This window comes from Lepus europaeus, chromosome 20, assembly GCF_033115175.1.
Source record: "Lepus europaeus isolate LE1 chromosome 20, mLepTim1.pri, whole genome shotgun sequence".
Taxonomy (NCBI): Eukaryota; Metazoa; Chordata; class Mammalia; order Lagomorpha; family Leporidae; genus Lepus; species Lepus europaeus.
In genome coordinates this window covers 63204960-63227923 of record NC_084846.1, presented here as the reverse complement: position 1 = coordinate 63227923, position 22964 = coordinate 63204960, and the positions used below count along the sequence as shown (strand labels likewise).

The window sequence follows — 22964 nt, the reverse complement described above, 5'->3', positions numbered from 1 at the left end:
ATTTGAGAGGTAGAGTTACAGACAGGGGAAGACAGAGAAAGAGATCTTCCATCCGCTGGTTCACTCCCCAAATGGCTGCAATGGCTGGAGCAGGGCCAATCAGGATCCAGGAGCGTCTTCTGGGTCTCCCATGTGGATGCGGGGGCCCAAGCACTTGGGCCATCTTCCACTGCTTTCCCAGGCTGTTAGCAGAGTTGGATTGGAAGAGGAGCAGCCAGGGCACAGCTGGCACCCATATGGGACGCTGGTGTCACAGGTGGAGGCTTAATCCACTATGCCACATCGCTGGCCCCCCCATCTTTCTAAAACTTTTTTTTTTTTTTTTTGACAGGCAGAGTGGACAGTGAGAGAGACAGAGAGAAAGGTCTTACTTTGCCGTTGGTTCACCCTCCAATGGCCGCCGCAGCCGACTGCGGCCGGCGCACCGCGCTGATCCGAAGGCAGGAGCCAGGTGCTTATCCTGGTCTCCCATAGGGTGCAGGGCCCAAGCACTTGGGCCATTCTCCACTTCACTCCTGGGCCATAGCAGAGAGCTGGCCTGGAAGAGGGGCAACCGGGACAGAATCCGGCGCCCCGACCGGGACTAGAACCTGGTGTGCCAGCGCCGCTAGGCAGAGGATTAGCCTAGTGAGCCACGGCGCTGGCCCAAAACTTTTTTTTAATTTATGTGTTTGTTTATGTTTGTTTGTTTAAGTGTTTGAGAGGTTGGTTCATCCTTCAGATAAACCACAGTGGTTGGAGAGCTGGAGCTTGGAGCTCAACCCAGGTGGAAGGAATGGGTGGAAGGAATCCAGTTACTTGAACATTACCATTGTCCCAGAGTCTGCATTAATAGGAAACGGGTCAGAGGCAGGCGCTGAACCCAGGCCCTCTGTGATGGGACTTGCGTGTCTTAACTGCTGGGCCAAACGTCTACCCCTCATTGTAGCTTTAATTTTCATTTCCCTAGTGAGTAGCGCTATTGAGCAAAAAAAAAAAAAAAAAAAAAAAAAAAAAAATTATGGTAAACTATATGCAACATGAAATTTCCCATTTTGTTCACTGTTGACGTATATGGCTGTGTGGCTCTGAGGACGTTGGCGGTGTTGTGTAGCTGTCACCTCTGCAAGTTTATTTTTTTAAGATTTATTTATTTATTTATTTGAAAGCCAGAGTTACAGAAACAGAGGGGAGAGGAGAGAGGGGAGGTTGAGGGTGGGGAGGAGGTCTTCCATCCTGGTTCACTTCCCCAAACAGCCGCAACTGCCCGGAGCTGGGCCGATCTGAAGCCAGGAGCCTAGAAGTTCTTCCAGGTCTCCCATGTCGGTCCAGGGGCCCAAGGACTTGGTCCATCTTCTACTGCTTTCCCAGGCCACAGCAGAGAGCTGGGTGGAAGTGGAGCAGCCGGGACTTGAACCAGCCAGCGCCCACTGGAGTGCTGGCACTGTATACGGCAGCTTTACCCACTGCGCCACAGCGCTGGCCCCACTGCAAGGGTTTGAATGTGTCCCTCACCATTGGTGAGTTGAGGGTGACTGTAGTACAGCGTTGTTGGGCGGTGGGGCCTGGTAAGATTGGGTCACAAAGGCTCTGTCCTCATGAGTGCATTGTTGTTACAGCATCGTGGGTTAGCTGTCCTCGGCGACTTGATTGTGAGAAGTGAGTTCCACCCTGCCTTGGTCTCTCTTGTGCTCTCTAGCCCCTGCACTCTCTGCCATGGGATAATGCAACTCAAAGACACTTGCCAGAGGCCTTGGGGGTCTCTAGATCTTAGACTTTCTAGCCTCTAGAGCTGTAAGAAATAAACTTATTTTTTGGAATAAATTACCTAATGTGTGACATCTGTTATAGCAACACAAAATGGACCAAGCCAGTCATCGTCTCCAAGATTTTTCCATTGTTCTCAACAGCAACTCTAGTCATTAAACACTGACTCCCCTTCCTCCCCCAGCCCCCGGCAACCTCCAGTCTACTTCCTGTCTGTACGGGTCTGACAGCTCTGGGGACCTTTTGTGTTGGGCTCCTTTCAGCGAGTGTCACGTCCAAGGTTCCTCTCTGTTTAGCTTGTAGCGGGCTTTCCTTCCTCCTTAGGGCTGAATGATAGATAGGCCAGTGTGTGGGTAGGCACATTGTGTTCATTCATTTCCCTGTGATGGACACTTGGGTAGCTTCTGTCTTTCAGCAAGTGTGAATGAATGCTGCTGCCGTGAACATGGGTGTGCAGGTCTCTCTCCAGAATGTGTGGTTATTGTGAGATTCAGCCATGTCATGTGTATCAGTAGTTCATTACTTTTTTTTTTTTTTTTAGATTTTTATTTATTTATTTGACAGGTAGAATTACAGACAGTGAGAGAGAGAGAGAGAGAGAGATAGAGAGAAAGGTCTTCCTTCCGTTGATTCACTCCCCAAATGGGTGCTATGGCCGGAGCTACATTGATCCGAAGCCAGGAGCCAGGTGCTTCCTCCTGGTCTCCCATGGGGTGCAGGGCCCAAGCACTTGGGCCATCCTCCACTGCCTTCCTGGGCCACAGCAGAGAGCTGGGCTGGAAGAGGAGCAACCGGGACTAGAACCCGGTGGCCATATGGGGTGCTGGCGCCGCAGGCGGAGGATTAGCCTAGTGAGCCACGGCGCCGGCCCCAGTTCATTACTTTTATTCCCTTCTGTTTATCTATTCATCTGTTGCGAGGTTCTTGGGTTGTTTCTGTCTTTGGCCGGGCAGACAAGTTGCTGTGAACGTTTGGGTGCCACCTCTGTGTGGATGGACGATTTGTTCTCTGGGGATGGCTGTGCCCAAAGCGGGCGCTACCACGTTCTCCCCGGCGCTGTGCGTGCCGCCACCTCCAGCGCGTCAGGGTTTCAGCAGCTTCTCATGCTAAGCAGCATTTTGTGTTTTAATCTTTAGTTCTGGTCGTTGTCATAGTTGTGTAGTGGCACTTCATTGTGGTTTAGGCTTGTATTTCCCGGTAAACAGTAACGTTGCAATCTTACGTCTTCTTTGCCAAGATGTCTCTTAACTGTTTTGCCCATTTTTAAGAAGTTGGCTTGTGTTTTTACTGCCAGGATGTGAGTACTTTACCAGGGTCCTTGGGTTGTCTTGCATTCTTTCAACACTGCCTTTCGAAGAACAGAAGTCCTTAGTTTTGAGGAAGTCCAGAATATATCAACTTGTTATTTTATGGGTTATGTTTTTGGTGTCATAGCTAGGAAATCATTGCTAGTCCAAAGTCACAAAGATTTTCTGTATTTGTGCCTGTGATTCAGTTTGAATTTTTAGTTCATGGTGGAGGTGTGGCTTGAAGTCTGACTTCACTTGTTGAAACTGTCCTTTCTTCACTGAAGTTGGAGATGTTTTCTCCTTTTCCGGTCCTCTGCCCCTGCGCACCAGGCCTGTTTCACGCACACGCACTCCTGGCCCTGCACCCCAGACACAGACGGGTCTGCCATCTTTGTCCTCCGATCCACCCAGTCCTGTCCCGTCCCCCCCCCCCCCCCCCATGCTGATGGTTTGATTCTGCCTCTTTGCATAAAGCCAGGGGCTTGCACAGCAGTGGGCAGATGCCTTAGGTCTTCCCCAGGCTGCCTTCCTCAGCTCCTGCAGCAGGCGCCTCCTGCCCCGCCTGCACACGCAACCGCACCCTCCCTCCCCCAGGGATTCGTCTTTGAGCCTCTTCCTGGGCTTGTCTCCACCCCTGCAGCGTGGGTGTTCCCCAGACTGTGATCAGCCCTGTCTTTCTCCTTCCTTCTGCCTTTCCCTCAGGGAGTTCACCTGCTCTCAGGCCTCCTGCTGATCTGTGACTTGCTCTGACCTTGGTCTCTTGCCTGTGTCCCACAGTTTCTGTCCTGTGTTCTGCAGGTCCACAGGTGGCCATGGCAGCCCCCTGCCCCCTTTCCCCTTCCTGAGCAGGGCCCTGACATTCTCACCATCGCCATCGCCCGGGCTCAGCACCCAATTACCTCCTCACTGTGGTTTCCTTTGATGACCAATGCAGAGCGTATAGGCTCTTGGGGAGTGGGGATGGGAGAATGGAGGTGACCAGTCTGGGAGCAGGGACCTGGTTGGGGTTCGTGTGGCCCGCTGTGGCAGAGTGGGGACTTGGGAAGGTATCACTGAACTTGGACCAGCTGGTGCTGTGGAGACAGCCCCATCTCGGTAGAGGTTTGTTTTTCCTTGAGGGTAACATCCCTGTGGCCCAGCTGTCGTTCTGGGAGGGAATTGAGGGACCCAAGTGGCTTCTGTCAGCCGTGGCATTGAGAGGTGGGGATGTCGCCTGTGACTCACAGGTAAGGCAGGGTTTCATCAAGCCTGCTGTCTCTCCCTGTCTGCTTGGGGCAAGTGGTGGCCATGGACAGGCTGAGGCCCTGCTGCAGCTCATGTGCACTGCCGGCCCCCTGAGTCTGGGAGTGCCAGGTGGGTGTGAGTGAGGGAGACGAGGAAGCTGGCGGAGGCTGCGCCCAGTGGAGCCAGGGCCGCGTGTGTAGACTGCCGCGAGGGGAAGCTGTCTGCAGGTCCCAGTGCAGTGGGCGCAGGCAGGGGCCTGGCAGACACTGCTCAGGTTGGAGAGCTGCCTGCGGCAGGGTCTGGTGGAGATGGCAGCCTCCTAGGTGTGGGGAGTCTGTGTGCTGAGGCCTGTCCCTCTTCCCAGTCCCCTCACGCTGATGGCGTGTGGTGGGGCAGTGGTCTTCTGTGTAGGTGTGGTGGCATCACCTAGGATCCATGGCTGTGAGGAGGGTGTCTTAGTGCTGTCACAGAATTCCTGAGAACAGAAGTCCGGTTCTCATGGTCCTCTAGGCTGGTGGTCCAAGGTCGAGGTGCTGGCATTTAGGTGGTCACGTGCGGGCTACTGTCTGCTTCCCAATGGATGCTTTTAGCTGTGTCCTCTGGAAGTGGGAGTGCTGGATCCCAAGCCTCTCTCCTAGGGGCCTTAGTCCCGCTCATGAAGGGGGGCTCTCGTGGCCCCATCGCCTCCGAGTCCCCCACATTGGACGTGGGGTTCAGCACCTGATCCAGACCCGTGGAAGGCGGGGCGGGTGTCACTCAGATGGGCTGCCCAGCGGCCTTCAAAGCAGCAGTCTTGATGGCTTCGTTGGAAGTGACTGGCTTTGGCAGGGGAAGGTCCTGGTTGTGGGGCATGTGTGGACTGTACCGTGTTGCGCTGGGACTCTGGTGGCTACCACGAGAGATGGACTGCTGGTGCCTCTCCTGCCCCTGCTGGCTTTTCCTCAGCAGTGCGTGACGCAGTGTGACAGATCTCCTGGCAAGGCTTTGTGGAATTCACGGCGAAGAATTCTCAGATGCGGTTAATGAGCACTGGCAGACACGGGACTGCGTTCCTGAGCACTGCGTTATCCTGTGCTGTGTTTCTGATCCTCATTCGGCTGTGCGATGATGTGGGATGGCGTATCTGGGCCTGCTGTTGAGACGGTACTAGTGCTAGTGTGGAGGCTGCAACTCAGACCTTCGTCCCAGGGTTTCACTGCTTGCAGGGAAAGTGGAGAGTCCCTTATCCAGATGTCACGTGTAAAGGACCAGAGCAAAGTGCGGCCCCACCGGGCACCGCAGGGCCTGGGTGGTTGCCTGCGACCTGAGTCTTGGGCAGATCCAGTCAGTCATCGGGGCTGCCTGGAGGATCTTCGCCCATTTACATGCAGAAGAGGAGCAAATTGGCTAACACTGAGGCTTTATAAATAGTAGAGCTGTTTCTCGAGCCTGTCTCCATTCTGTTCACAGCTAAAATTTCCTGGCAGCCTGTAACTAATGAGAGCGGAAAAGTACTGTTTGCCGAGATGCAAGCTAGCAGACTCAGAGCTCCCATGGTGCCTTGTTGCACTGGCTGCTCTCGGGGTGGGAGGGTGGGAGTGGCCAGTCCCTTCCAAGTAAGCTGCTGTCTCAGGTGATGAAAGCAGTAGCACTCTGACCGCAAGACCCCAAGATAGTCATGGGGAAGCCTGTGTTGTCACTGTGAGAGTGTGACCACGTGCTGGATAGCTGAGAGCCGTGGAAGTCACAGACTGGGCTGGAGCATCCGCCTGGACTGAGTGGTGCAGCCTGTGTGTCAGTGGGGTGCCTGAAGGGCTCAGGTGTACGCGGGAGTTTGCTTGCTGTTGGGTGCAGCTCAGCCATGCACCACTCCTGCAGTGGTGGTGTTACCCCGCCTCACTGATGCACAAGCCCGGCTGAGAGAGTTGGGGGTACTCTTCCACGGCATTGTCCCCAGCTGAGTAGGATTTTGGCTTAGGTCTTTGTCCTTAAGCACTGAGTGACGCTGCTTCTCTTCTTTTTGTTTGGAATTCTTCCAAGATGCACCTTACATGAAACAAATCTGCCCGTAAGACCTCCTTGCCTTGCCCCTGACATTCTCATTAGGGCGTCAGTTGCTTTGCAGACTGACACCAGCGCAGAGCCACCCCACAGTCTCTAGGCTGCGTGTGTGACTGTGTGGCGTTAAACTCTGTCCGGTTGTGCCTTCCGCCTGGCACCATCACCAACGCCCTTCCTGATGTGGATTCTTCATACTGCCCATATGGTCACATCCCAGAGGAGAAGCTATTGTACTAGGTATGCGTAGGACTTTTAAACTAGAATTCAGGATTTCATAAAGAATCATCAGGAGCGGGGCCAGCGTTGTGGCACAGAGTAGCTGCCGCCCACAATGTTCTGCTTCTGATCCAGCTCTCTGCTGATGCGCCTGGAAGGGCAGAAGAAGAGGCCCAAGCACTTGCATTCCGCCATCTGCGTGGGAGACCTGGGTAGTGTTGCAGGTTCCTGCCTTTGACCTGGCCTAGCCCTGGCCATTGTGGCTATTTGGGGAGCAAACCAGTGGATGGAAGATCTCTCTTTCTCTTCCCCTCTCTCTGTAGCTCTGCCTTTCAAATAAATAAGTTAATCTTCAGCAAGAAAACTGATGGGCCTGAGGGCACATGGCGGTGAGAGGGAAGAACATGGCGCTAAAATCCTTTTTGCTTGAGACCCTGCTTCTGTGTTCAAGGCAGGAAGCTAGCTGTTAAGCACTGGTCTTAATCATGCTGTGATGCCAGGGGGAGCCTGGGGGAGGCATGGAGACTGTGCTAGGGGTGTGTAAAGGTCACGGCAGCGTGTGCATTGGGGTCATTGTTCCATTTGACAGTTGTGGAGATAATTTGCTTGGTTGACAGCCAGCAGAGCTGCAGTCCAGAGTCTGGCTCTGGAGCTCGAGCCCCAGTCCTGAGCTTGCTGCCCGGCCTGGGCCCAGACTGTGAGCACAGACACAGGACGAGTGGCCGGACCCTGGGCTTGCCCGGTTGCTCCAGAGGTGGGTGCCCGTACTCAGGCTTCACACGTCGCGGCCTCTGCTGGAGCAATTTCTGTTGCTTTGTTGCCACCTTCACACTTTGGAAAAGATCGGGATGCTGTAGAATGTTCTGGTTTGGGCTTGTCACGCAGCTTCTCTTGATTAGATCAGGGCCGTGGGTCCTGGCGGGAGGGCTGTAGCAGGGACAGGCCCTCTCCTCACAGCATGTCGGGTGTGTGAGGTCAGTGCAGGCCCCTGCTGTGGGGTCAGCTGGGCTGCAGGGTGAGGCCTGTTGCCTGGGCTCCTGCGCCTTCCTGGGAGTGTCATTCCTCTCTGCTTGTTGGGGCCACTCCAGGGGCTGGAGCATGGAGGAGTTCCAAGGGATTTGCTAAATTCTTAGCATACGTTAAAACAACTGAAGAATTGGCCGGCGCTGTGGCTTAACAGGCTAATCCTCCACCTTGCGGCGCCGGCACACCGGGTTCTAGTCCCGGTTGGGGCGCCGGATTCTATCCCGGTTGCCCTTCTTCCAGGCCAGCTCTCTGCTATGGCCCGGGAAGGCAGTGGAGGATGGCCCAAGTGCTTGGGCCCTGCACCCCATGGGAGACCAGGAGAAGCATCTGGCTCCTGGCTTTGGATCAGCACGGTGTGCCGGTCGCAGCGGCCATTGGAGGGTGAACCAACGGCAAAAAGGAAGACCTTTCTCTCTGTCTCTCTCTCTCACTATCCACTCTGCCTGTCAAAAATAAATAAATAAATAAATAAATAAATAAAAGTTAAAAAACCACTGAAGAATTGATAAGCATTTTTCGAGGGGAATGATACTGTAAGTGTTTTCTCCCATGAAGTCCCACCTGCCGCTTTAGCATCGGCGGTGGTGTGTGCTCACCGTGGTTTCTGTCTGTGCTTTTGTAGGGGAGAGCTGTCCCTGCCTCACTGGCTTGTGTGTGTTTCTGTGCTCTCCCACATGTTTACTTTAATCCCCACTGCAAGGCGTCGCGAGGTGGGAAGTTCTCTGACCGTGGTGTTTGGAGGCAAGGGCCTATGGGAAGTGATTCGATTAGATGTGAACATCGTGTGGAACCCCTCTGATTGAACCCTGGTGGCTTTTTAAGAAGTGAGGAGAGATCAGAAGAAAGTGCACTCCCCATCCTGTGGTGTGAGCTCTTTGTCACCACTCAGAGACCCACTGCCGCTTCTCCTGGTGTGGATTTGCTACCCGTGAGCACACGTGCCTCTGTGCTTGTGTCCCTCTGTCTGGAGGTGTGGGAAGCACACGCGAGCTGTCACCTGCTGGGGGCAGGTCTCCCAAGAGCTGTACTCCTGACAGGTCACTGGTCAGCAGGTTCCTGTGCTTGCTGTGAAAGTGGGCCCCCGTTTCTTGGTTTTCTTCCTGGTGATGCACAGTGTGTGCCGCCTCACTGGGCCGGCCCCTCGCGGCTCGCGCCTGCTGCCCTGCTTTCTGCTCTCTCTGGACTCTTGAATTGCCCTCCTGCATTGCTTGGCATTGGTGCTGGGCTCTGCCGCTGTTTGATCATTCCCCACCGGGCCCTGGATAGTCTCCAGTGTGAGCTTCCTGACTCTGGCCCTCCTGACCCCTGGGCCTCCGTCGTTTGACCCTTTTCCCGTGGTGCAGTGCAGCCTCAGTGTCATGTGATAGGTTTTTGTGGGCAGTGGCTGGCAGGCTTAGGTTGTGGCCTGTGGCTACAGTGAGGCGCGTGTCCCAGAGCGCCCAGGTAACTGATGCATACTTGCATGGTGGCAGTGGCCCAGGGTATGTGCCCTTCTCTGTACAACATATCCACACATTTCATTCCACTCTTCTGTTTTGTCCTGCTATGTGGATTTTATAGCTGCCCTTTGACAAGCACCACTCTGGGGCACACACCCATAGCAAAGTGTTAGTGTGAAAGTTTATAGTCCCTGGAGCCTGCGTTCGGCCTAGTGGTTAAGATACCTACATCTCATATTTGGAATGCCTGGGTTTTTGTCCTGGCTCATACTCCTGGCTCCCACTTCTGCTAATGCAGACTCGGGAGGCAGTGGTGGGAGACTTGGATTGAGGTTTGGCTTCTGGCTTTAGCCCTGGCCCAGTCTCAGCTGTTGAGGACATTTGGGAAGTGAACCAATGGATGGGAGCATGCATGTGTGCTCTCTCTCCCTCTCCCCCAACTCTTGAATTAAAAAATATATATTTATTTGAAAGAATTATGGGGGGGAGAGACTTTCCATCCACTGGTTCACTCCCCAAATGGCTGCAACAGCCAGGGCTTGGGCCAGGCTGAAGCCAGGAGCTCCATGTAGGTCTCATGTGGGTGGCAGGAACCCAAACCCTGGATCATCATCTGCTGCGTCCCAGAATGCATTAGCTGGAAGCTGGATGGGAAGCAGAGTGAGGAGGACTTGAACTGGCACTGACCCGGGACGTGGGCGTCCTAAGCAGCAGCTTAACCTGCTGTGTCACAACACCATCCCGTGGGCACTTCTGAGTTGGGAAGTCTTTTGAGAATTGAAACAGTAAAGCTCATCGTAAATTTTTTCTGATTTTGAATGAATAGGAAAAGAAACTTGAATTGAAGACTAGGATACTTATGTAATTCAGAATTCATAAATCGATGTATTTATGGGGTAGTTTAAAAATACAAATCTTTCACATTTATTATCTTGTAAAAAGTTAGAATGCTTTTTCCCTTATTAAAACAATTTACATGATTTAAAAAAAGTCTCGGTATACAAACTTCCATTTTTTGTATAATATATATATATATATATATATATATATATATATGTTTTTAGGATTTTTATTTGAAAGGCAGAGTTACAGAGAGGCAGAAGCAGCAAGAGAAAGAGAGAGGTCTTCCATCCACTGGTTCACTCCCCAGATGGCTGCAATAGCCGGAGCTGTGCCGATCCGTTGCCAGGAGCCAGGAGCTTCTTCCGGGTCTCCCATGTGGATACAGGGGCCCAAGGACGTTGGCCATCTTCTACTGCTTTCCCAGGCCACAGCAGAGAACTGGATTGGAAGTGGAGCAGCCAGGACTCGAATCAGCACCCATCTGGCATGCTGGCACTGCAGGCAGTGGCTTTGCCTGCTAAGCCACAGCGCTGGCCCCTAAAATAGATTTTTAAAAAATTATTTGAGAGGCTGAGAGTGAGCCTGCACACGATTATGCTCTCATTCACTAGATTTCTCCCCAAATGCCTGTGACAGCTTGGGCTGGGCTGAGGCTGAAGCTGGGAGCCAGGAACTCAGTCCAGGTCTCCTGGGTGTATGGTGACAGGAACCCAGCTCCTGCCTCCAGGAGGTATATTGTCACGAAGCTGGAGTTAGGAGCCGTGGTACTCTGACATGGGGTGTGGGCATCTCAACTAGTAGGCCACCTGCTCGTCACAGCTAGAGTCATTGTAGGGTAAACATTGGTTGATTTTGTTGCTGTTGGCTGACCCTCTGATGTAGATTGTCTGTAAATTTGCATTTAAGCCTTTTCAGCACTGTAGGTGCTATAAGCTTGAGTGTTGGTGTTTTCTTTGGCCTAATTATTTATTTTTAAAGTTTATTTATTTGAAAGGCAGAGGGAGACACCTTCCCGTCTGCTGCTTCCCTGCCTAAATGCCTCAACATCTGGGTCTGGGCCAGGCCGAAGCCAAGAGCCAGGAACTCCATCTAGGTCTCTCACGTGGGTAGGAGGAACCTTTGAATTATTCACAAACACATTATATAACATGTGACTGTTAACTGTCTGGCTTCAATTACTTTAGGTAACTATGGTCATTGGTTTTAAAACTGTAACTACAAGATAAATTTTAAACTGTAGACAGGAACTTTGAAAATATATTTCTTATAATTTTAAAAACTATTATTATTAAAATGAGCTTTCTGTGTGATCAAACAGTGGACAGTCTCCTGGCTGTGTAGGTGCAGAGTAGGGCAGGAGAGAGGTGGCTGCCCGTGTGGCAGCTTGGGGACAGATGAGCCAGGGGCAGGTCAGTGTCAAGGCGGCCTCTGGGGACTCTCCTGTGTTAAATGTCCCTGTACAGAAGATCAAAGAGGAAAAAGTTGGCTCAGGGCTGGTGCTGTGGCGTAGTGCATGTAGCCGCCACCTGCAGTTTGGCATCCCAGCTGCTCCAGTTGCGATCCTGCTCTTTGCTATGGCCTGGGAAAGCTGTAGAAAATGGCCCAATTACGTGGGCTCCTGCACCCATGTGGGAAGACCCGGAGGAGGCTCCTGGCTCCTGGCTTTGGAATGATGCAGCTCCGGCTATTGCGGTCAATTGGGGAGTGAACCGGCGGATAAGAGATCTCTCTCTCTCTCTGCCTCTCCTCTCTGTGTAACTCTGACTTTCAAATAAATAAATAAATCTTTAAAAAAAAAAAAAAAAGTTCTGCAGGGGGAGGGAAAGAAACATGAAAATAGACAAATGGAGTGACTGAGAGCAGCCGAGAGAATCCACAAAGGAATGAAGATAGGGTGGAAAGTGGAGCAGTCGTGGTGGGAGATCCATGCTTGTTGGATCTGGAGGGAGGAGGGACTTGTGAGCAGACAAAAGCCCAGGGCATCTGATCACACATGGACAGGGTGTGGTGATCAGATAGTCACCTTAAAATAGGACAAGGTGCTTTCAAACTGTAAAACCCAACAAATAATTATGAAGATCTAGAAAGAAAACCCCACAAGTAAGGAAGTTACATATGGGAAAACTTGCCAGACGTGAGAGAATCTCACAGAAGATGGATGTGTGGCCAGCAAGTGTTTTTGTTGCTGGTGGGCACCGTCGGCAGGGAGGTGCGAGTGAGGACGATGCTGGAGCCCCGTTTTCTGCATCTGGAATTGGCGAGATTGTGACAGGGACCCGAGGAAGCACAGAGCCTGTGGGCGTGGCACTGCTGTGTGCCAGAGAGAGCACGGTGGCCTCATGGGGAGCAGCTGGGCGCGTGGCCGCCCCGGGACCTGGCTGCTGCGCTGTGTGCTGGAGATTCTTGAACCACACCAGAAGCAGGGAAGAGCGTCACGAGCGCCCGCTGGACCCTGGACAGCTTTGTCCCCAGCTGCTCGTCGCAGCTCACGCGTTGTCTCCCTGCTCCCGGGTGTTTTTAGTTTTGATTTTGATAGGACAAATTTAGATATCATGCAGTTTCACCCATAAATATCTAAAAAGTGTAAGGGCTTAAATTTCATGTAATTATTATATCTTAAAATCTGTAATTCCTTAAAATCATTCAATACCCAGTGGATGTTCACTCTCTTGATTGTCTTAAAAAGTGTCTTATAGTTGTTTTTTTTCAAATTAGCATTTCAGCAAGGCCCAGCTGTTGGATTTGGATACTGGGTCGTGTAAGTCTCTCACCTGGACTAATTCCCCTCACTGTGGTGTGCTGACCGTGTGTAGGTTGCAGTGGACTGAGGCTCTGGGTTTGGGAGCAGGAGCACCTCCCAGGGGTCCTCTTGACAGGTGCGTGGCATCTGCTGCTGCAGACGTCCTGGGGTGTTCCAGACTCACCCATGGTGTTTGGCCACTGTGCAAAGTGCCTCCAGGCGCCTTGTTTTCATGGCAGAGTACGTGATGGCGATTTTTTTTTTTTTTAAAGATTTTATTTATTTATTTTGAAAGTCAGAGTTACACAGAGAGGAGAGGCAGAGAGAGGTCTTCCATCCGATGGTTCACTCCCCAATTGGCCGCAATGGCAGAGCTGCACCGATCTGAAGCCAGGAGCCAGGAGCTTCCTCTGGGTTTCCCACGCAGGTGCAGGGATCCAAGTACTTGGGCCATCTTCTACTGCTTCCCCAGGCCATAGCAGAGAGCTGGGTCGGAAGTGGAGCAGCCAGGTCTTGAACCAGCGCCCATATGGGATGCCGGTGCTTCAGGCCAGGGCATCAACCCGCTGCGCCTCAGCGTCGGCCCCAATGGTCATTTTTTTACCCTGTTTACCTTCTTGCTTTATTGTCTGGGATACTTGTTGAGGAACTTGGCTTTCCTGAAAATATGGTTCCTACAGAACCATTCCTCCCTCCCTCCCTCCCTCCCTTTTTCAAAAAAAGGAAAGGTTTACTTATCTGAGAGGCAGAGTGACAGGGGGAGAGAGAGATTTTCCATCCACTGGTTCGTTCCCCAAATGGCCCTAACAGCTGGGGCTTTTTTGATGAATTTTAGATTGAGATTTTTTAAACAAAGCTGGACATGCGTGCAGTATTTTTTTTTAATGTGTGTGTAGTATTTTAAAAAATAATTTTATAGGGCCGGCGCTGTGGTGTAGCAGATAAAACTGCCACCTGCAGTGCCAGCATCCCATATGGGCACGCCAGTTCAAGACCCGGCTGCTCCACTTCTGAACCACCGCTCTGCTATGGCCTGGGAAAGGAGTAGAGGATGGCCTAAGTGCTTGGCCCCTACCCCTGCGTGGGAGACTCAGAAGAAGCTCCTGGCTCCTGGACCAGCGCAGCTCTGGCCGTTGCAGCCAACTGGGGAGTGAACCAGCAGATGGACGACATCTCTCTCTCTCTCTCTCTCTCTCTCTCTCTCTCTCTCTCTGTAACTCTTTCAAACAAATAAATAAATCTTTAAAAAATAATTTTATTTGGGTCCTGTGTTGTGGCTCAGTGGGTTAATAAGCTGCTGCCTGTGACGCTGGCATCCTATGTGAGTGTCTGTTAGGGTTCCAGCTGCTCCACTTCCAACCCAGCTCCCTGCTCATCTTCCTGGGAAAGCAGCGGGAGACGGTCCAAGTACTTGGGTCCCTGCTACCCATATGAGAGACTCCAGTGGAGTTCCTGGCTCTTTGCCTCAGCCTGGCCCAGCTCTGGCCATTGTGTGGCTACTTAGGGAATGGACCACAGATGGACGGGCTAGGCCAGATTGATACCAGGAGCCAGGACTTCAAACCCGGTGTCCCATGTGGGTGACAGGAACCCAAGTCCTTGAGCCATCAGCACTGGGTCAGCATTAGCAGGAAGCTGGAGTGGAAGCAGAGAAACTGCATACGCATGGTGTCTCCCTGAGGGTCAAGGACAGTCAGGTGGACAGGTGCGTGGTGAGATGTGAGGCAGGCACTCACCTTGGGGTGGCTGGGAGTGTTGAGGATGATGGGATGTGGACATTTGGAAGGTGGCCGGGACTGATTGTAAGAGATGTGAAAGAGTGGCTGTGTTTGGAGGAGAGGGGTGGGCAAGCCAGGCCCCAAACACCGAGCTTGGGGGCGACGAGTGACCCACCTGGCTTTCCCTGCAGACGTCTCTGGAGTTCTGGCTGGGACGTGGGAGCCTTTGCCCCCTCAGTAGTACTCACTTCCAGTACAAGCTCCTCTGAGAAGGAGCTTGGGGCAGCACCCGTGGCTCCGTGAGCTGGGCCTTTCTCCTGGACAGCTCTCTGGGCGAGGACTCTGGCTCCCTTTGCTGACTGTCGCTTGTGTTTGCCTTCAGCTGCTCTAATCGGGATCCACTCTGATCCTGCCTGCACGAGCAGGCTGCTGGGCTGGACCCAGGCACCTCCCTTGCAGCGCTTCCCTGCAGGCGGCAGCAGCCGGCAGCTCCACTCAGCTGCTGTCTGGCTCTGGCGGCCAGAGCTGGCCCAGCCCCAACCAGTTACCTCCCCCATGTCCGTAGCCTGTCCCAGCTCATCGGGAGTGGGAGCCATGGTGAGACCAGCTCCCTAATCTGCACCCGGCTGCTGACTCACCATCCTCCTCCCACCCTCCTACTCTGCTGAAGCCTCGGCTCCCACCTCCCGCCTCCCCAGGCCCGCAGCTGTGGGGTGGCCACGGGTGCACTGTGCGCCCAGAGCCACCTGCACTTGACAGGACACCTATTTTTACACAACGTTGGCTGGAAATAATCAACTTTGTGTAAAGAGAATTTAGATTCTGAGTGTTAAAAAAAAGCACCCATCACCCTGCTAGGGCTGTTTTGGGAGCAGTTCTCCTGAGGCATGTGGAGGGGGGCTGTGGGGCTCCAGACCAGGGGGTGGCAGGTGGCTGATGTATTTGAGTGGGGATGGAGCAGGTGCGTCTGTGTAGGTGTCCCTGGACCCAGCAGATACAGCCAGGGTCCGCTACATTGGATTCCTTTCCTTCAGAGAGCCTGGAGGCGTCTTCCTTTTATCTCCTGACCTCTGTCAAGTGCTGGGACCATGTGGGTCCCTGGGTTGGGTGGGGTGTTTTGTTTGTGTGTTTTCGTAACCTCCTTTCTTTCCCAGCGGGCCCAGCCATCAGTGAGAAGGAAGTCCTTTTCCTCCCAGTTGCCTTACGCATTGTTCTCCCCAGGATTGTCCTTGTGCGACAGATGTGAGCTCTATGCCACCATCATGCTCAGGTGGCACGGCCTGGCAGTTTCCCCTCACTGTGCCTGCTTCCTGAACCATGTTCTGGGGTCTCCCAGGGCTGGGTGCAGGCGCTGCAGGGTGTCTCACTGTCTCTATGAACACTTTTTTTTTTTGAACATTTATTTCTTATTCATGTGAAATGCAGAGTTACTGAGGGAAAGGGAGAGACAGGCCCAGATTCACTCCCTAAATGGCAACAACTTCCCAAAGGGCTTTGCCAGGCTGAAGCCAGGAGCCCAGAGCCTCTTCTGGGTCTCCCACATGGGTACAGGGACCTAAGTACTTGGGCTACCTTCTGCTGTTTTCCAAGGTGCCCCAGCAAGGAGCTGGATCCGAAGTGGAGCAGCCAGGTCGTGAACTGGTGCCCATATGGGATACCAGCTTTGCAGATGGCAGCTTAACCTGCCACGCCCCAACACCAGCCCCTGTGGACACTTTTTTGAAGATTGATTTATTTATTTGAAAGGCGGAGTTATAGAGAGGCAGAGAGACAGACATCTTCCATCCACTGGTTCACTCCCCAAGTTGCTGCAATGGGTGGGGCTAGGCTGATCTGAAGCCAAGAGCCGGAAGGTTCTTCCAGGTTCCCACATGGGTGCAGGGGCCCAAGCACTTGGACCTTCCTGCACTGCTTTCCTAGGCCATAGCAGAGAGCTGAATCAGAAGTGGAGCAGCGGGACTCGAACCGGAGACCATATGGGATGCTGGCACTGCAGATGGCGGCTTTACCCGCTCTGCCACAGTGCTGCCCCCTGCCGCTGACACTTTAAAAAAAAATGATTGTTATTTGAATGGCAAAGATGGGGAAACGGGGATCTTCCATCTACCGTTTCATTCCCCAGATGGATAGTGTCCAGGCTGGGCCAGACTGAAACCAGGAGCCAGAAACTCCACCTGGGTCTCCCATATGGTGGCAGGCCCGAGCGCTTGGGCCGCCGTCTGCTGCTCCTCAGGTGCATAGCAGCAGCTGGATTGGAAGTGGAGCAGCTGGGGCTTGGGCAGGTGCGTACGTGGGTGCCGGTGTCGCAGGTAGCAGCTCAAGCTTCTGCGCCACAGCACCAGCCCCACTTTTCAAATTTTTTAAAATTTTTATTTATTTATTTTTAAAGATTTATTTTTTTATTTGAAAGTCAGAGTTACACAGAGAGGAGAGGCGCAGAGAGAGAGAGAGAGAGAGAGAGAGAGAGGGGTCTTCCATCCGATGGTTCACTCCCCAACGACCGGAGTTGCGCTGATTTGAAGTCAGGAGCCAGGAGCTTCTTCCAGGTCTCCCACACAGGTGTAGGGGCCCAAGGATTTGGGCCATCTTCCACTGCTCTCCCAGGCCATAGCAGAGAGCTGGGTCGGAAGTGGAGCAGCTGCGTCTCAAACCAGCGCCCATATGGGATGCCGGTGCTTCAGGCCAGGGCGTTAACCTGCTGCACCACAGCACTGGCCCCACCGGCCCCACTTTTAAAGAGAAGGTTTCCTCTTGGTCACGGAACTTTCTGTTGTATTGTAGGGCATTTGGCTGATCCTTAAACTTATGAGTGGGCTCCCTGTTAGTTACACAAGACAACTAGAGGTGCCACGAGCGTCCTTGCAAGTTTTTTTTTAAATGTCAATTTGTACAAATGTTTCTTCTTCCAGAGACTGAAGCCATGCATCAGGGTTGTTTGTCCTTTTCCCTGTTCCTTGATAGGTTGAAAGCTTTCTCCATTTCAATAAGCAGGTCTTGAAAATTGCTTTTTGGGGAATACCTGTGTTATCTTTCTCTTGCTATGTTTTCGAGGCTTTGGCTTATTTGGTTCCTTTACCCCCTGTTTCTTGGCAGTGTCCAGCTAGACGCCCTCCGTGGGTTTTTCTACCCACGTGCTGCCGTGTGGACAGGGTCAGGCTGGTCCTGCAGGTGTTCAGCACTGCATTTGATATCACCTCTGGTGGAGATAATTGCTCGGGTCCACAGCCAAGCACCTTAAGTGTGCAGCTGAAGCCACGTGGATTCTCTTGCCAGGCTATGAGGCATGGCACTCGCTGGTCTGTGCTCCCTGGGCAGGCCCTGGGACAGATCCTCCCTGCCTCTCCCCACTCCGGGGGTGGCTCACGGCCCTCGTCTCTGTCTGTCTTCACATCGCCTTCCCTGTGGGTGTCTCCCTCTGTGTCCATAGTCACCCCCTCCTTTAAGGACACCGGTCCCACTGGTTTAGGACCCGTCCTGCTGACCTCGTAACTGGGTCACTCTGTGGAGCTCATTGGGGATTCGGGTGCCAGCCACAGTTCAGCCCGTAGGTGCCACCGGTCAGGCTGTCGTGGAGGCTGGCCTCATACTCGTGCTGGCAGAGTGTCCCACAGTGGCTGAGAGTCTTCTTGCCTTAAAACTTGGGCCCCGCTCAGCCGCCCTTGTCTGTTCAGTGATGGAGATGTTGGCACGTGCTGTTCTGTGCTTCTTGCCTGAGTGGAATACCAGCGTTGGCCTGTCCGTGGGCTCTCTCCTTGCCAAGTTCCGCTTGCTGGTCTCTGAACAGCCTTGGAGATGGGGCCTGAGCTGCCCCCACGCTGGAATGTTCCAGTTCATAGCTGCTGCTCCTGTGTGCTGAGGCTGTCGTCTGTGCTGTACATCTTCAGTTCACTCACTGCACTCGGAGTCGAAGCTCATTTCATAGAATGTTTATGTTATAAACAGTGTTAAGTTGTGTGATAATACTGAATTTTATTTTTAACACCAACTTTTTGGCTTGGCCTGTTTGCACCTGTGCCGTTTGTAACAGGCATCTATGGCAGAGTTTGGTTGGGTTTTCAGGCTTTGTCTTCACAGATGCACAGTTTTGATGCAGTTCTGTGACTTTGCGGGGTTCACTTCTAGGTTGGTGCTGTAAGTTGATATTGTTCTTGCCCCTTCCCCTTTAAGGGTAGGCCCTGCCAGGCAGTGTGTTCGCGGGGACTCTGGTTAATTACCAGGCCTGGTTCAGAGCACCGTGGGGCTGCTGGGGCCTGGCTGTGATCCATCCGCTGTGGTCGCAGATGCTCCTCCTAAACTTGAGGACTCTGCAGGTGGGTTTCTTCTCTGTAGCTTTTCCTTTCCTCTGGTTTCCTGGGACACCCAGGAAGGGGGTTTGAAGGTGTGAGAGCAGGTGAACTTGAAAGGACACTCGGGTGGGCTCCTTGGGACGTGGGGGACTGTGCTGGGGGCCCTGGCCTCTGCTTGTGTCTGCATCTCACCCTTCTTGTTCTCTCCCAGGATTCAGGAGCAGTTCCAGAGAAACCCCGACAGTTACAACGGTGCCGTCCGTGAAAACTACACCTGGTCGCAGGACTACACCGACCTGGAGGTCAGGGTGCCGGTGCCCAAGCATGTGGTGAAGGGGAAGCAGGTAACAGCGGGCTGGGGCCGGGGTTCCCCTGGGCCGCGTCCTTGCCCTCAGCTCTGCCCAGAGGGTCTTCCAGCTGGCCTGCAGGGGTCCCCGGGCCAGCGTGCCCTCTCCTGGTTGTGAGCAGCAGCAGAGCCACGAGAAGCCCACGCCTCCGACGTCCTTGGCTCTTCTCCGCAGGCACAGATGTTCTTGGGGCCTGTTGCAGACGGCCTGCCTCTCAGCTTCCGCGCAAACACACGAGTGTTACCTCAGTGAACCCTCTGTTTTCCCTGGAGGCTGAACTTGCCTTCAGTCTCCTTAAGGAAAGGCCAGTCATCCTAACTCACAGGGAGGGCCAGATGCAATCCTATAGCCTCTGTCACACACTGGCACCCCAGTGTGTGATGGGCTGTGTGCCACAGAGTGAAGTTTGTGATTGAAACAGTGGAGACAGACGGTTAGACGCTGCAGTACTCCAGGCTGGGAGACGGCTGCCAGGGAGCGGGGGAGGGAGGGGCGGCCCCCTTTTGTTGGAGCACGCACGCAGGTGAGACACATGTTCCCGGGAACACCTCCCTGACCGCGCACCTCTCTGAGGTTGACCTGAGATCCTGAGACCCAGGGTGTCTGTCTCTTCTGGGGCCAGTGCCTGGTGGCACAGGTGCAGGGCCAGGACTCTCTGTCTCCTCAGCCACGGCCACAAAACTGCTTCTGGTTCTTGAGTCACAAACACCCCAGCTTCTTGGAAGCCACGCCAGGTCACCGGTGAGGTCCCCTGGCCAGCCGTGAGAAGCCATCTGGAGAACTCAGCTCACAGTGGAGAGCCGGCATCCTGGCATCAGGAGTGGCCGTAACGTGCACAGCTCCAGCGGGTTTCTGGAACTTCCGTCATGTGGGCTGGAATGGAATTCAGTCGTTAAGGGGAGAGAGCTGTTTACTTGGGGCCCTTGGTAGGAATACCATCGTTGTAGGTGGTAGTAAATTGGTAGGCTTCCCTCCCTTCACAACAAATCGCATGTAGCATGCCAAATGGGACATTACATAATTCCCATCACAGTATGGAACTCTGGATGGATGCCAGCAACTGTGTCATTCTCGCAGTCTTCCCGAAGAGAACCTGCACCCGCAGGAGGAGCAGAGGAGCGCGGAGGCCGAGGGCAGCTGCTGTGGACCTGCAGGCACCTGCACTGCCTCGGAGGAGGGAGGGGCTGCACAAGGGAGCAGTGCCTTCAGGTGCCTCGCTTTATCAACACAGATCATGGCTTCTTGGGAGGAGAGACCGTCCCAGTGTGCAGTGAGGGTGACCTGGCCGACGCCCCTCACCCCTCACAGCGGTGCTCAGACGGCCAGCTCACGCTCTCCTACCATGGTAGTCCCTGCAGCCCCGTGGGCTCCCCTCGAAGCCGGCAGACCTGCCCTCAGCCTGCCCTGGGCGGGGAGCGCAGCCCTCAGGAGACTGGGCCTTCCCGGAGGGGAGGTGGCTTACCTGCCACCAGTCAGCAAGTCACAGGGTCCATGCCTTTGAGGCACAGACCCCTGTGTGGTTGCCTACGTTGGACCAGGGCGGTGAGAAGCCTGGTGTCTGAATTAACACAGAGCTCCATTGCTTCTGAAAGGTGAACTCCAGGGGTTTTGGTTTAAACAACCAAACCCCGCCCCCTCCCTACCCCCAGGTGCAGATGAGATAACTCCTGTGTCCACAGGCTTTCCACTGGGAATGCTTGGTGGTGCCGACAAAGCCGTGCTGGATGAGCGACAGGTGGATCCATTTCCCCCTGAGTCTCCTTCCTCTCAGACATTGTCCCTGCTGGGAACCTTGGTCCCGGGCGTGTCTCCTTCGCTCTCACCCATGGGTGGGCTCGCATAGCCTGAAGCCTGTGCTGGGATTGTTCAGGAAGCACTGTGGCGGATGGCGTTCCTATGCTGGAGCCCGTGCGGAAGCTCACGGGAACCTCCCTGGCAGAAGAGGCTAGTTGGCTGCGTTTACCTACTTATTTTTGTAGTGCATAACAGGTTAGCACGATCAAGCATATCGATGTACACAAGGAAAAATCCAGTCCAGCCTCTGCGCTCTGCCGTCCTGTCCTGCCCCAGGTCAGCGTGACTGACTGGGGATGTTTGGATGTATACGTGATCAGGTGCAAATGTGTATTTCCCCAGCCCCACTGTTAGCACAGAAGATTACCCACTCACTGAGATGATCTCATTGTCCCGGTGCAGGGCCGGCCTGGCCCCACGAAGGCGGCTCCATGTCCCTCAGTGCCTGACGGGTGCACAGTAAATCTTCAGTGGACCTCGCTGTCCCTGGTCACCTGGTCCTGGGCCCGAGACCACCACCCCACATCCCTGGCACTCCTATCCCATGCTTTGCCCCTCTTCAGGCAACAGGCTGACTTTGTAAATAATCTTTTTCTTAAAGTTTGATCAATTGATCTATCTATCTGTCTGTCTATCTGTCCATCTTTCTAAGAGAGAGAGAGAGAGATCTTCCATCTTCTGGTTTGCTCCTGAAATGGACCCAGCAACCAGGTTTAGTCCAGGCCTAAGCCAGGAGCCGGGAACTCCATCCTGTCTCGCACAGGGGTGCTGGGAGCCAAGCACCTGGGCTGTCGGCACTGCATTCTCAGGCACACTGGCAGGGAGCTGGATGGGAAGTGGACTTGAACCGGCGCTGTGATCCAGGATCCTCTGTTGCAAGGCATTGGCTTAACCTGCTGGGCCACAGTGCTGGCTCGAACAGGCGGATTATTTTACCAGTCCTCTGCTAACAGATGTTTAGGTCATCTCCAATCTTCCGCTGTTGTAAATAGTAAGCCATGACTGCCCTGTAGTGAATTCCATTTTGCATAGTGCATTCCCGAGGGAATCAGTTCCCTGAAGTGCAGTGTGTGGAAAGGCACCTGTTTTTCCGAATCCTGTGGGGAAGGGTGATGTGAGTATCCCTCATTTGAGATCTTTGGGGCCAGAGGTGTTTTGGGGTGTTTGGATTTTGGAATATCTGCACAGACTTACCGTTGAGCATCTCCAGCTAGAAATGTGAAGTTTCTGGTAACAGAGCACTCTGGAGTTCTGTGTTAGGGATGCCCAGACTGAGAGCTGACCTCCCTTCTGTCCCAGGGAGTGGCCGCAGTGGTGTACAAGAGTCCAGGTCCTCTCCGGCTTGCTGACGGTAGTCATCACACACGTCTGGGTTTGCCTTAGGACAGCGGGGAAACAGCAGCCGGGTACGGTTGTTTGTGTTTCACCTGGAGTGGCGTGGAGCATCTCTCTGTACGTGCCTTTCCTCTCAACTGCTTCTGTCTTTTGCCCACTTGCTATTAGGTTGTTGTTCTGTTTCTTATTGATTTCTGGGAGCTCTGCATATATTAGAGAAAAATAAATTTTTAATGGTTTATTTGAAAGGCAGAGATATAGGGGCTGGCGCTGTGGCGCAGTGGGTTAAAGCCCTGGCCTGAAGCGCCAGCATCCCATATGGGCACCGGTTTGAGTCCCAGCTGCTCCAGTTCTGATCCAGTTCTCTGCTATGGCCTGGGAAAGCATTGGAGGATGGCCCAAGTCCTTGGGCCCTTGCACCCACCCAGAAGAAGCTCCTGGCTTCGGATTGGCACAACTTCGGCCGTTGCGGCCATCTGGAAAGTGAACAAATGGATGGAAGACCTCTCTCTCTCTCTCTCTCTCTCTCTCTCTGTAACTCTGCCTTTCAAAGAAATAGAAAGGAAGAAAGAAAGCAAGCAAGCAAACAGGCAGAGATACAGAAAGAGAAGGAAAGAGAGAGGTCTCCATCCACTAGTTCACTCCCCAAATGGCTGCAATGGTTGGGGCAGTCCTGGCCGAAGTAAGGAGCCAGGAGCTTCTTCTGGGTCTCCTACAGGGGCACAGGGGCCCAAATATTTGATTCATCCTCTACTGCTTTCCTAGGCTCATTAGCTGGGAGCTAGATTGGAAGTGGAGCGACCGGGATTCGAACTGGTGCCCATATGGGATGCCAGCGTTGTAGACAGAGGATTAACCTTCTATGCCACAGCGCCTACCACCAGAGAAATTATTTTAATAAGATGTAGAAAGATATGTTCC

At 53.4% G+C, this 22964-nt stretch overlaps 1 protein-coding gene across 1 annotated transcript in view; it reads left to right on the top strand.

The window, feature by feature from the left end:
- NUDCD3 (NudC domain containing 3) overlaps positions 1-22964 on the top strand; it is a 97097-nt gene that overhangs the window by 45099 nt on the left and 29034 nt on the right. The window contains exon 3 of the mRNA XM_062178177.1: positions 18779-18911. Coding sequence (XP_062034161.1) covers positions 18779-18911 — 133 coding nt within the window. The remainder of the gene's footprint in view (positions 1-18778; positions 18912-22964) is intronic.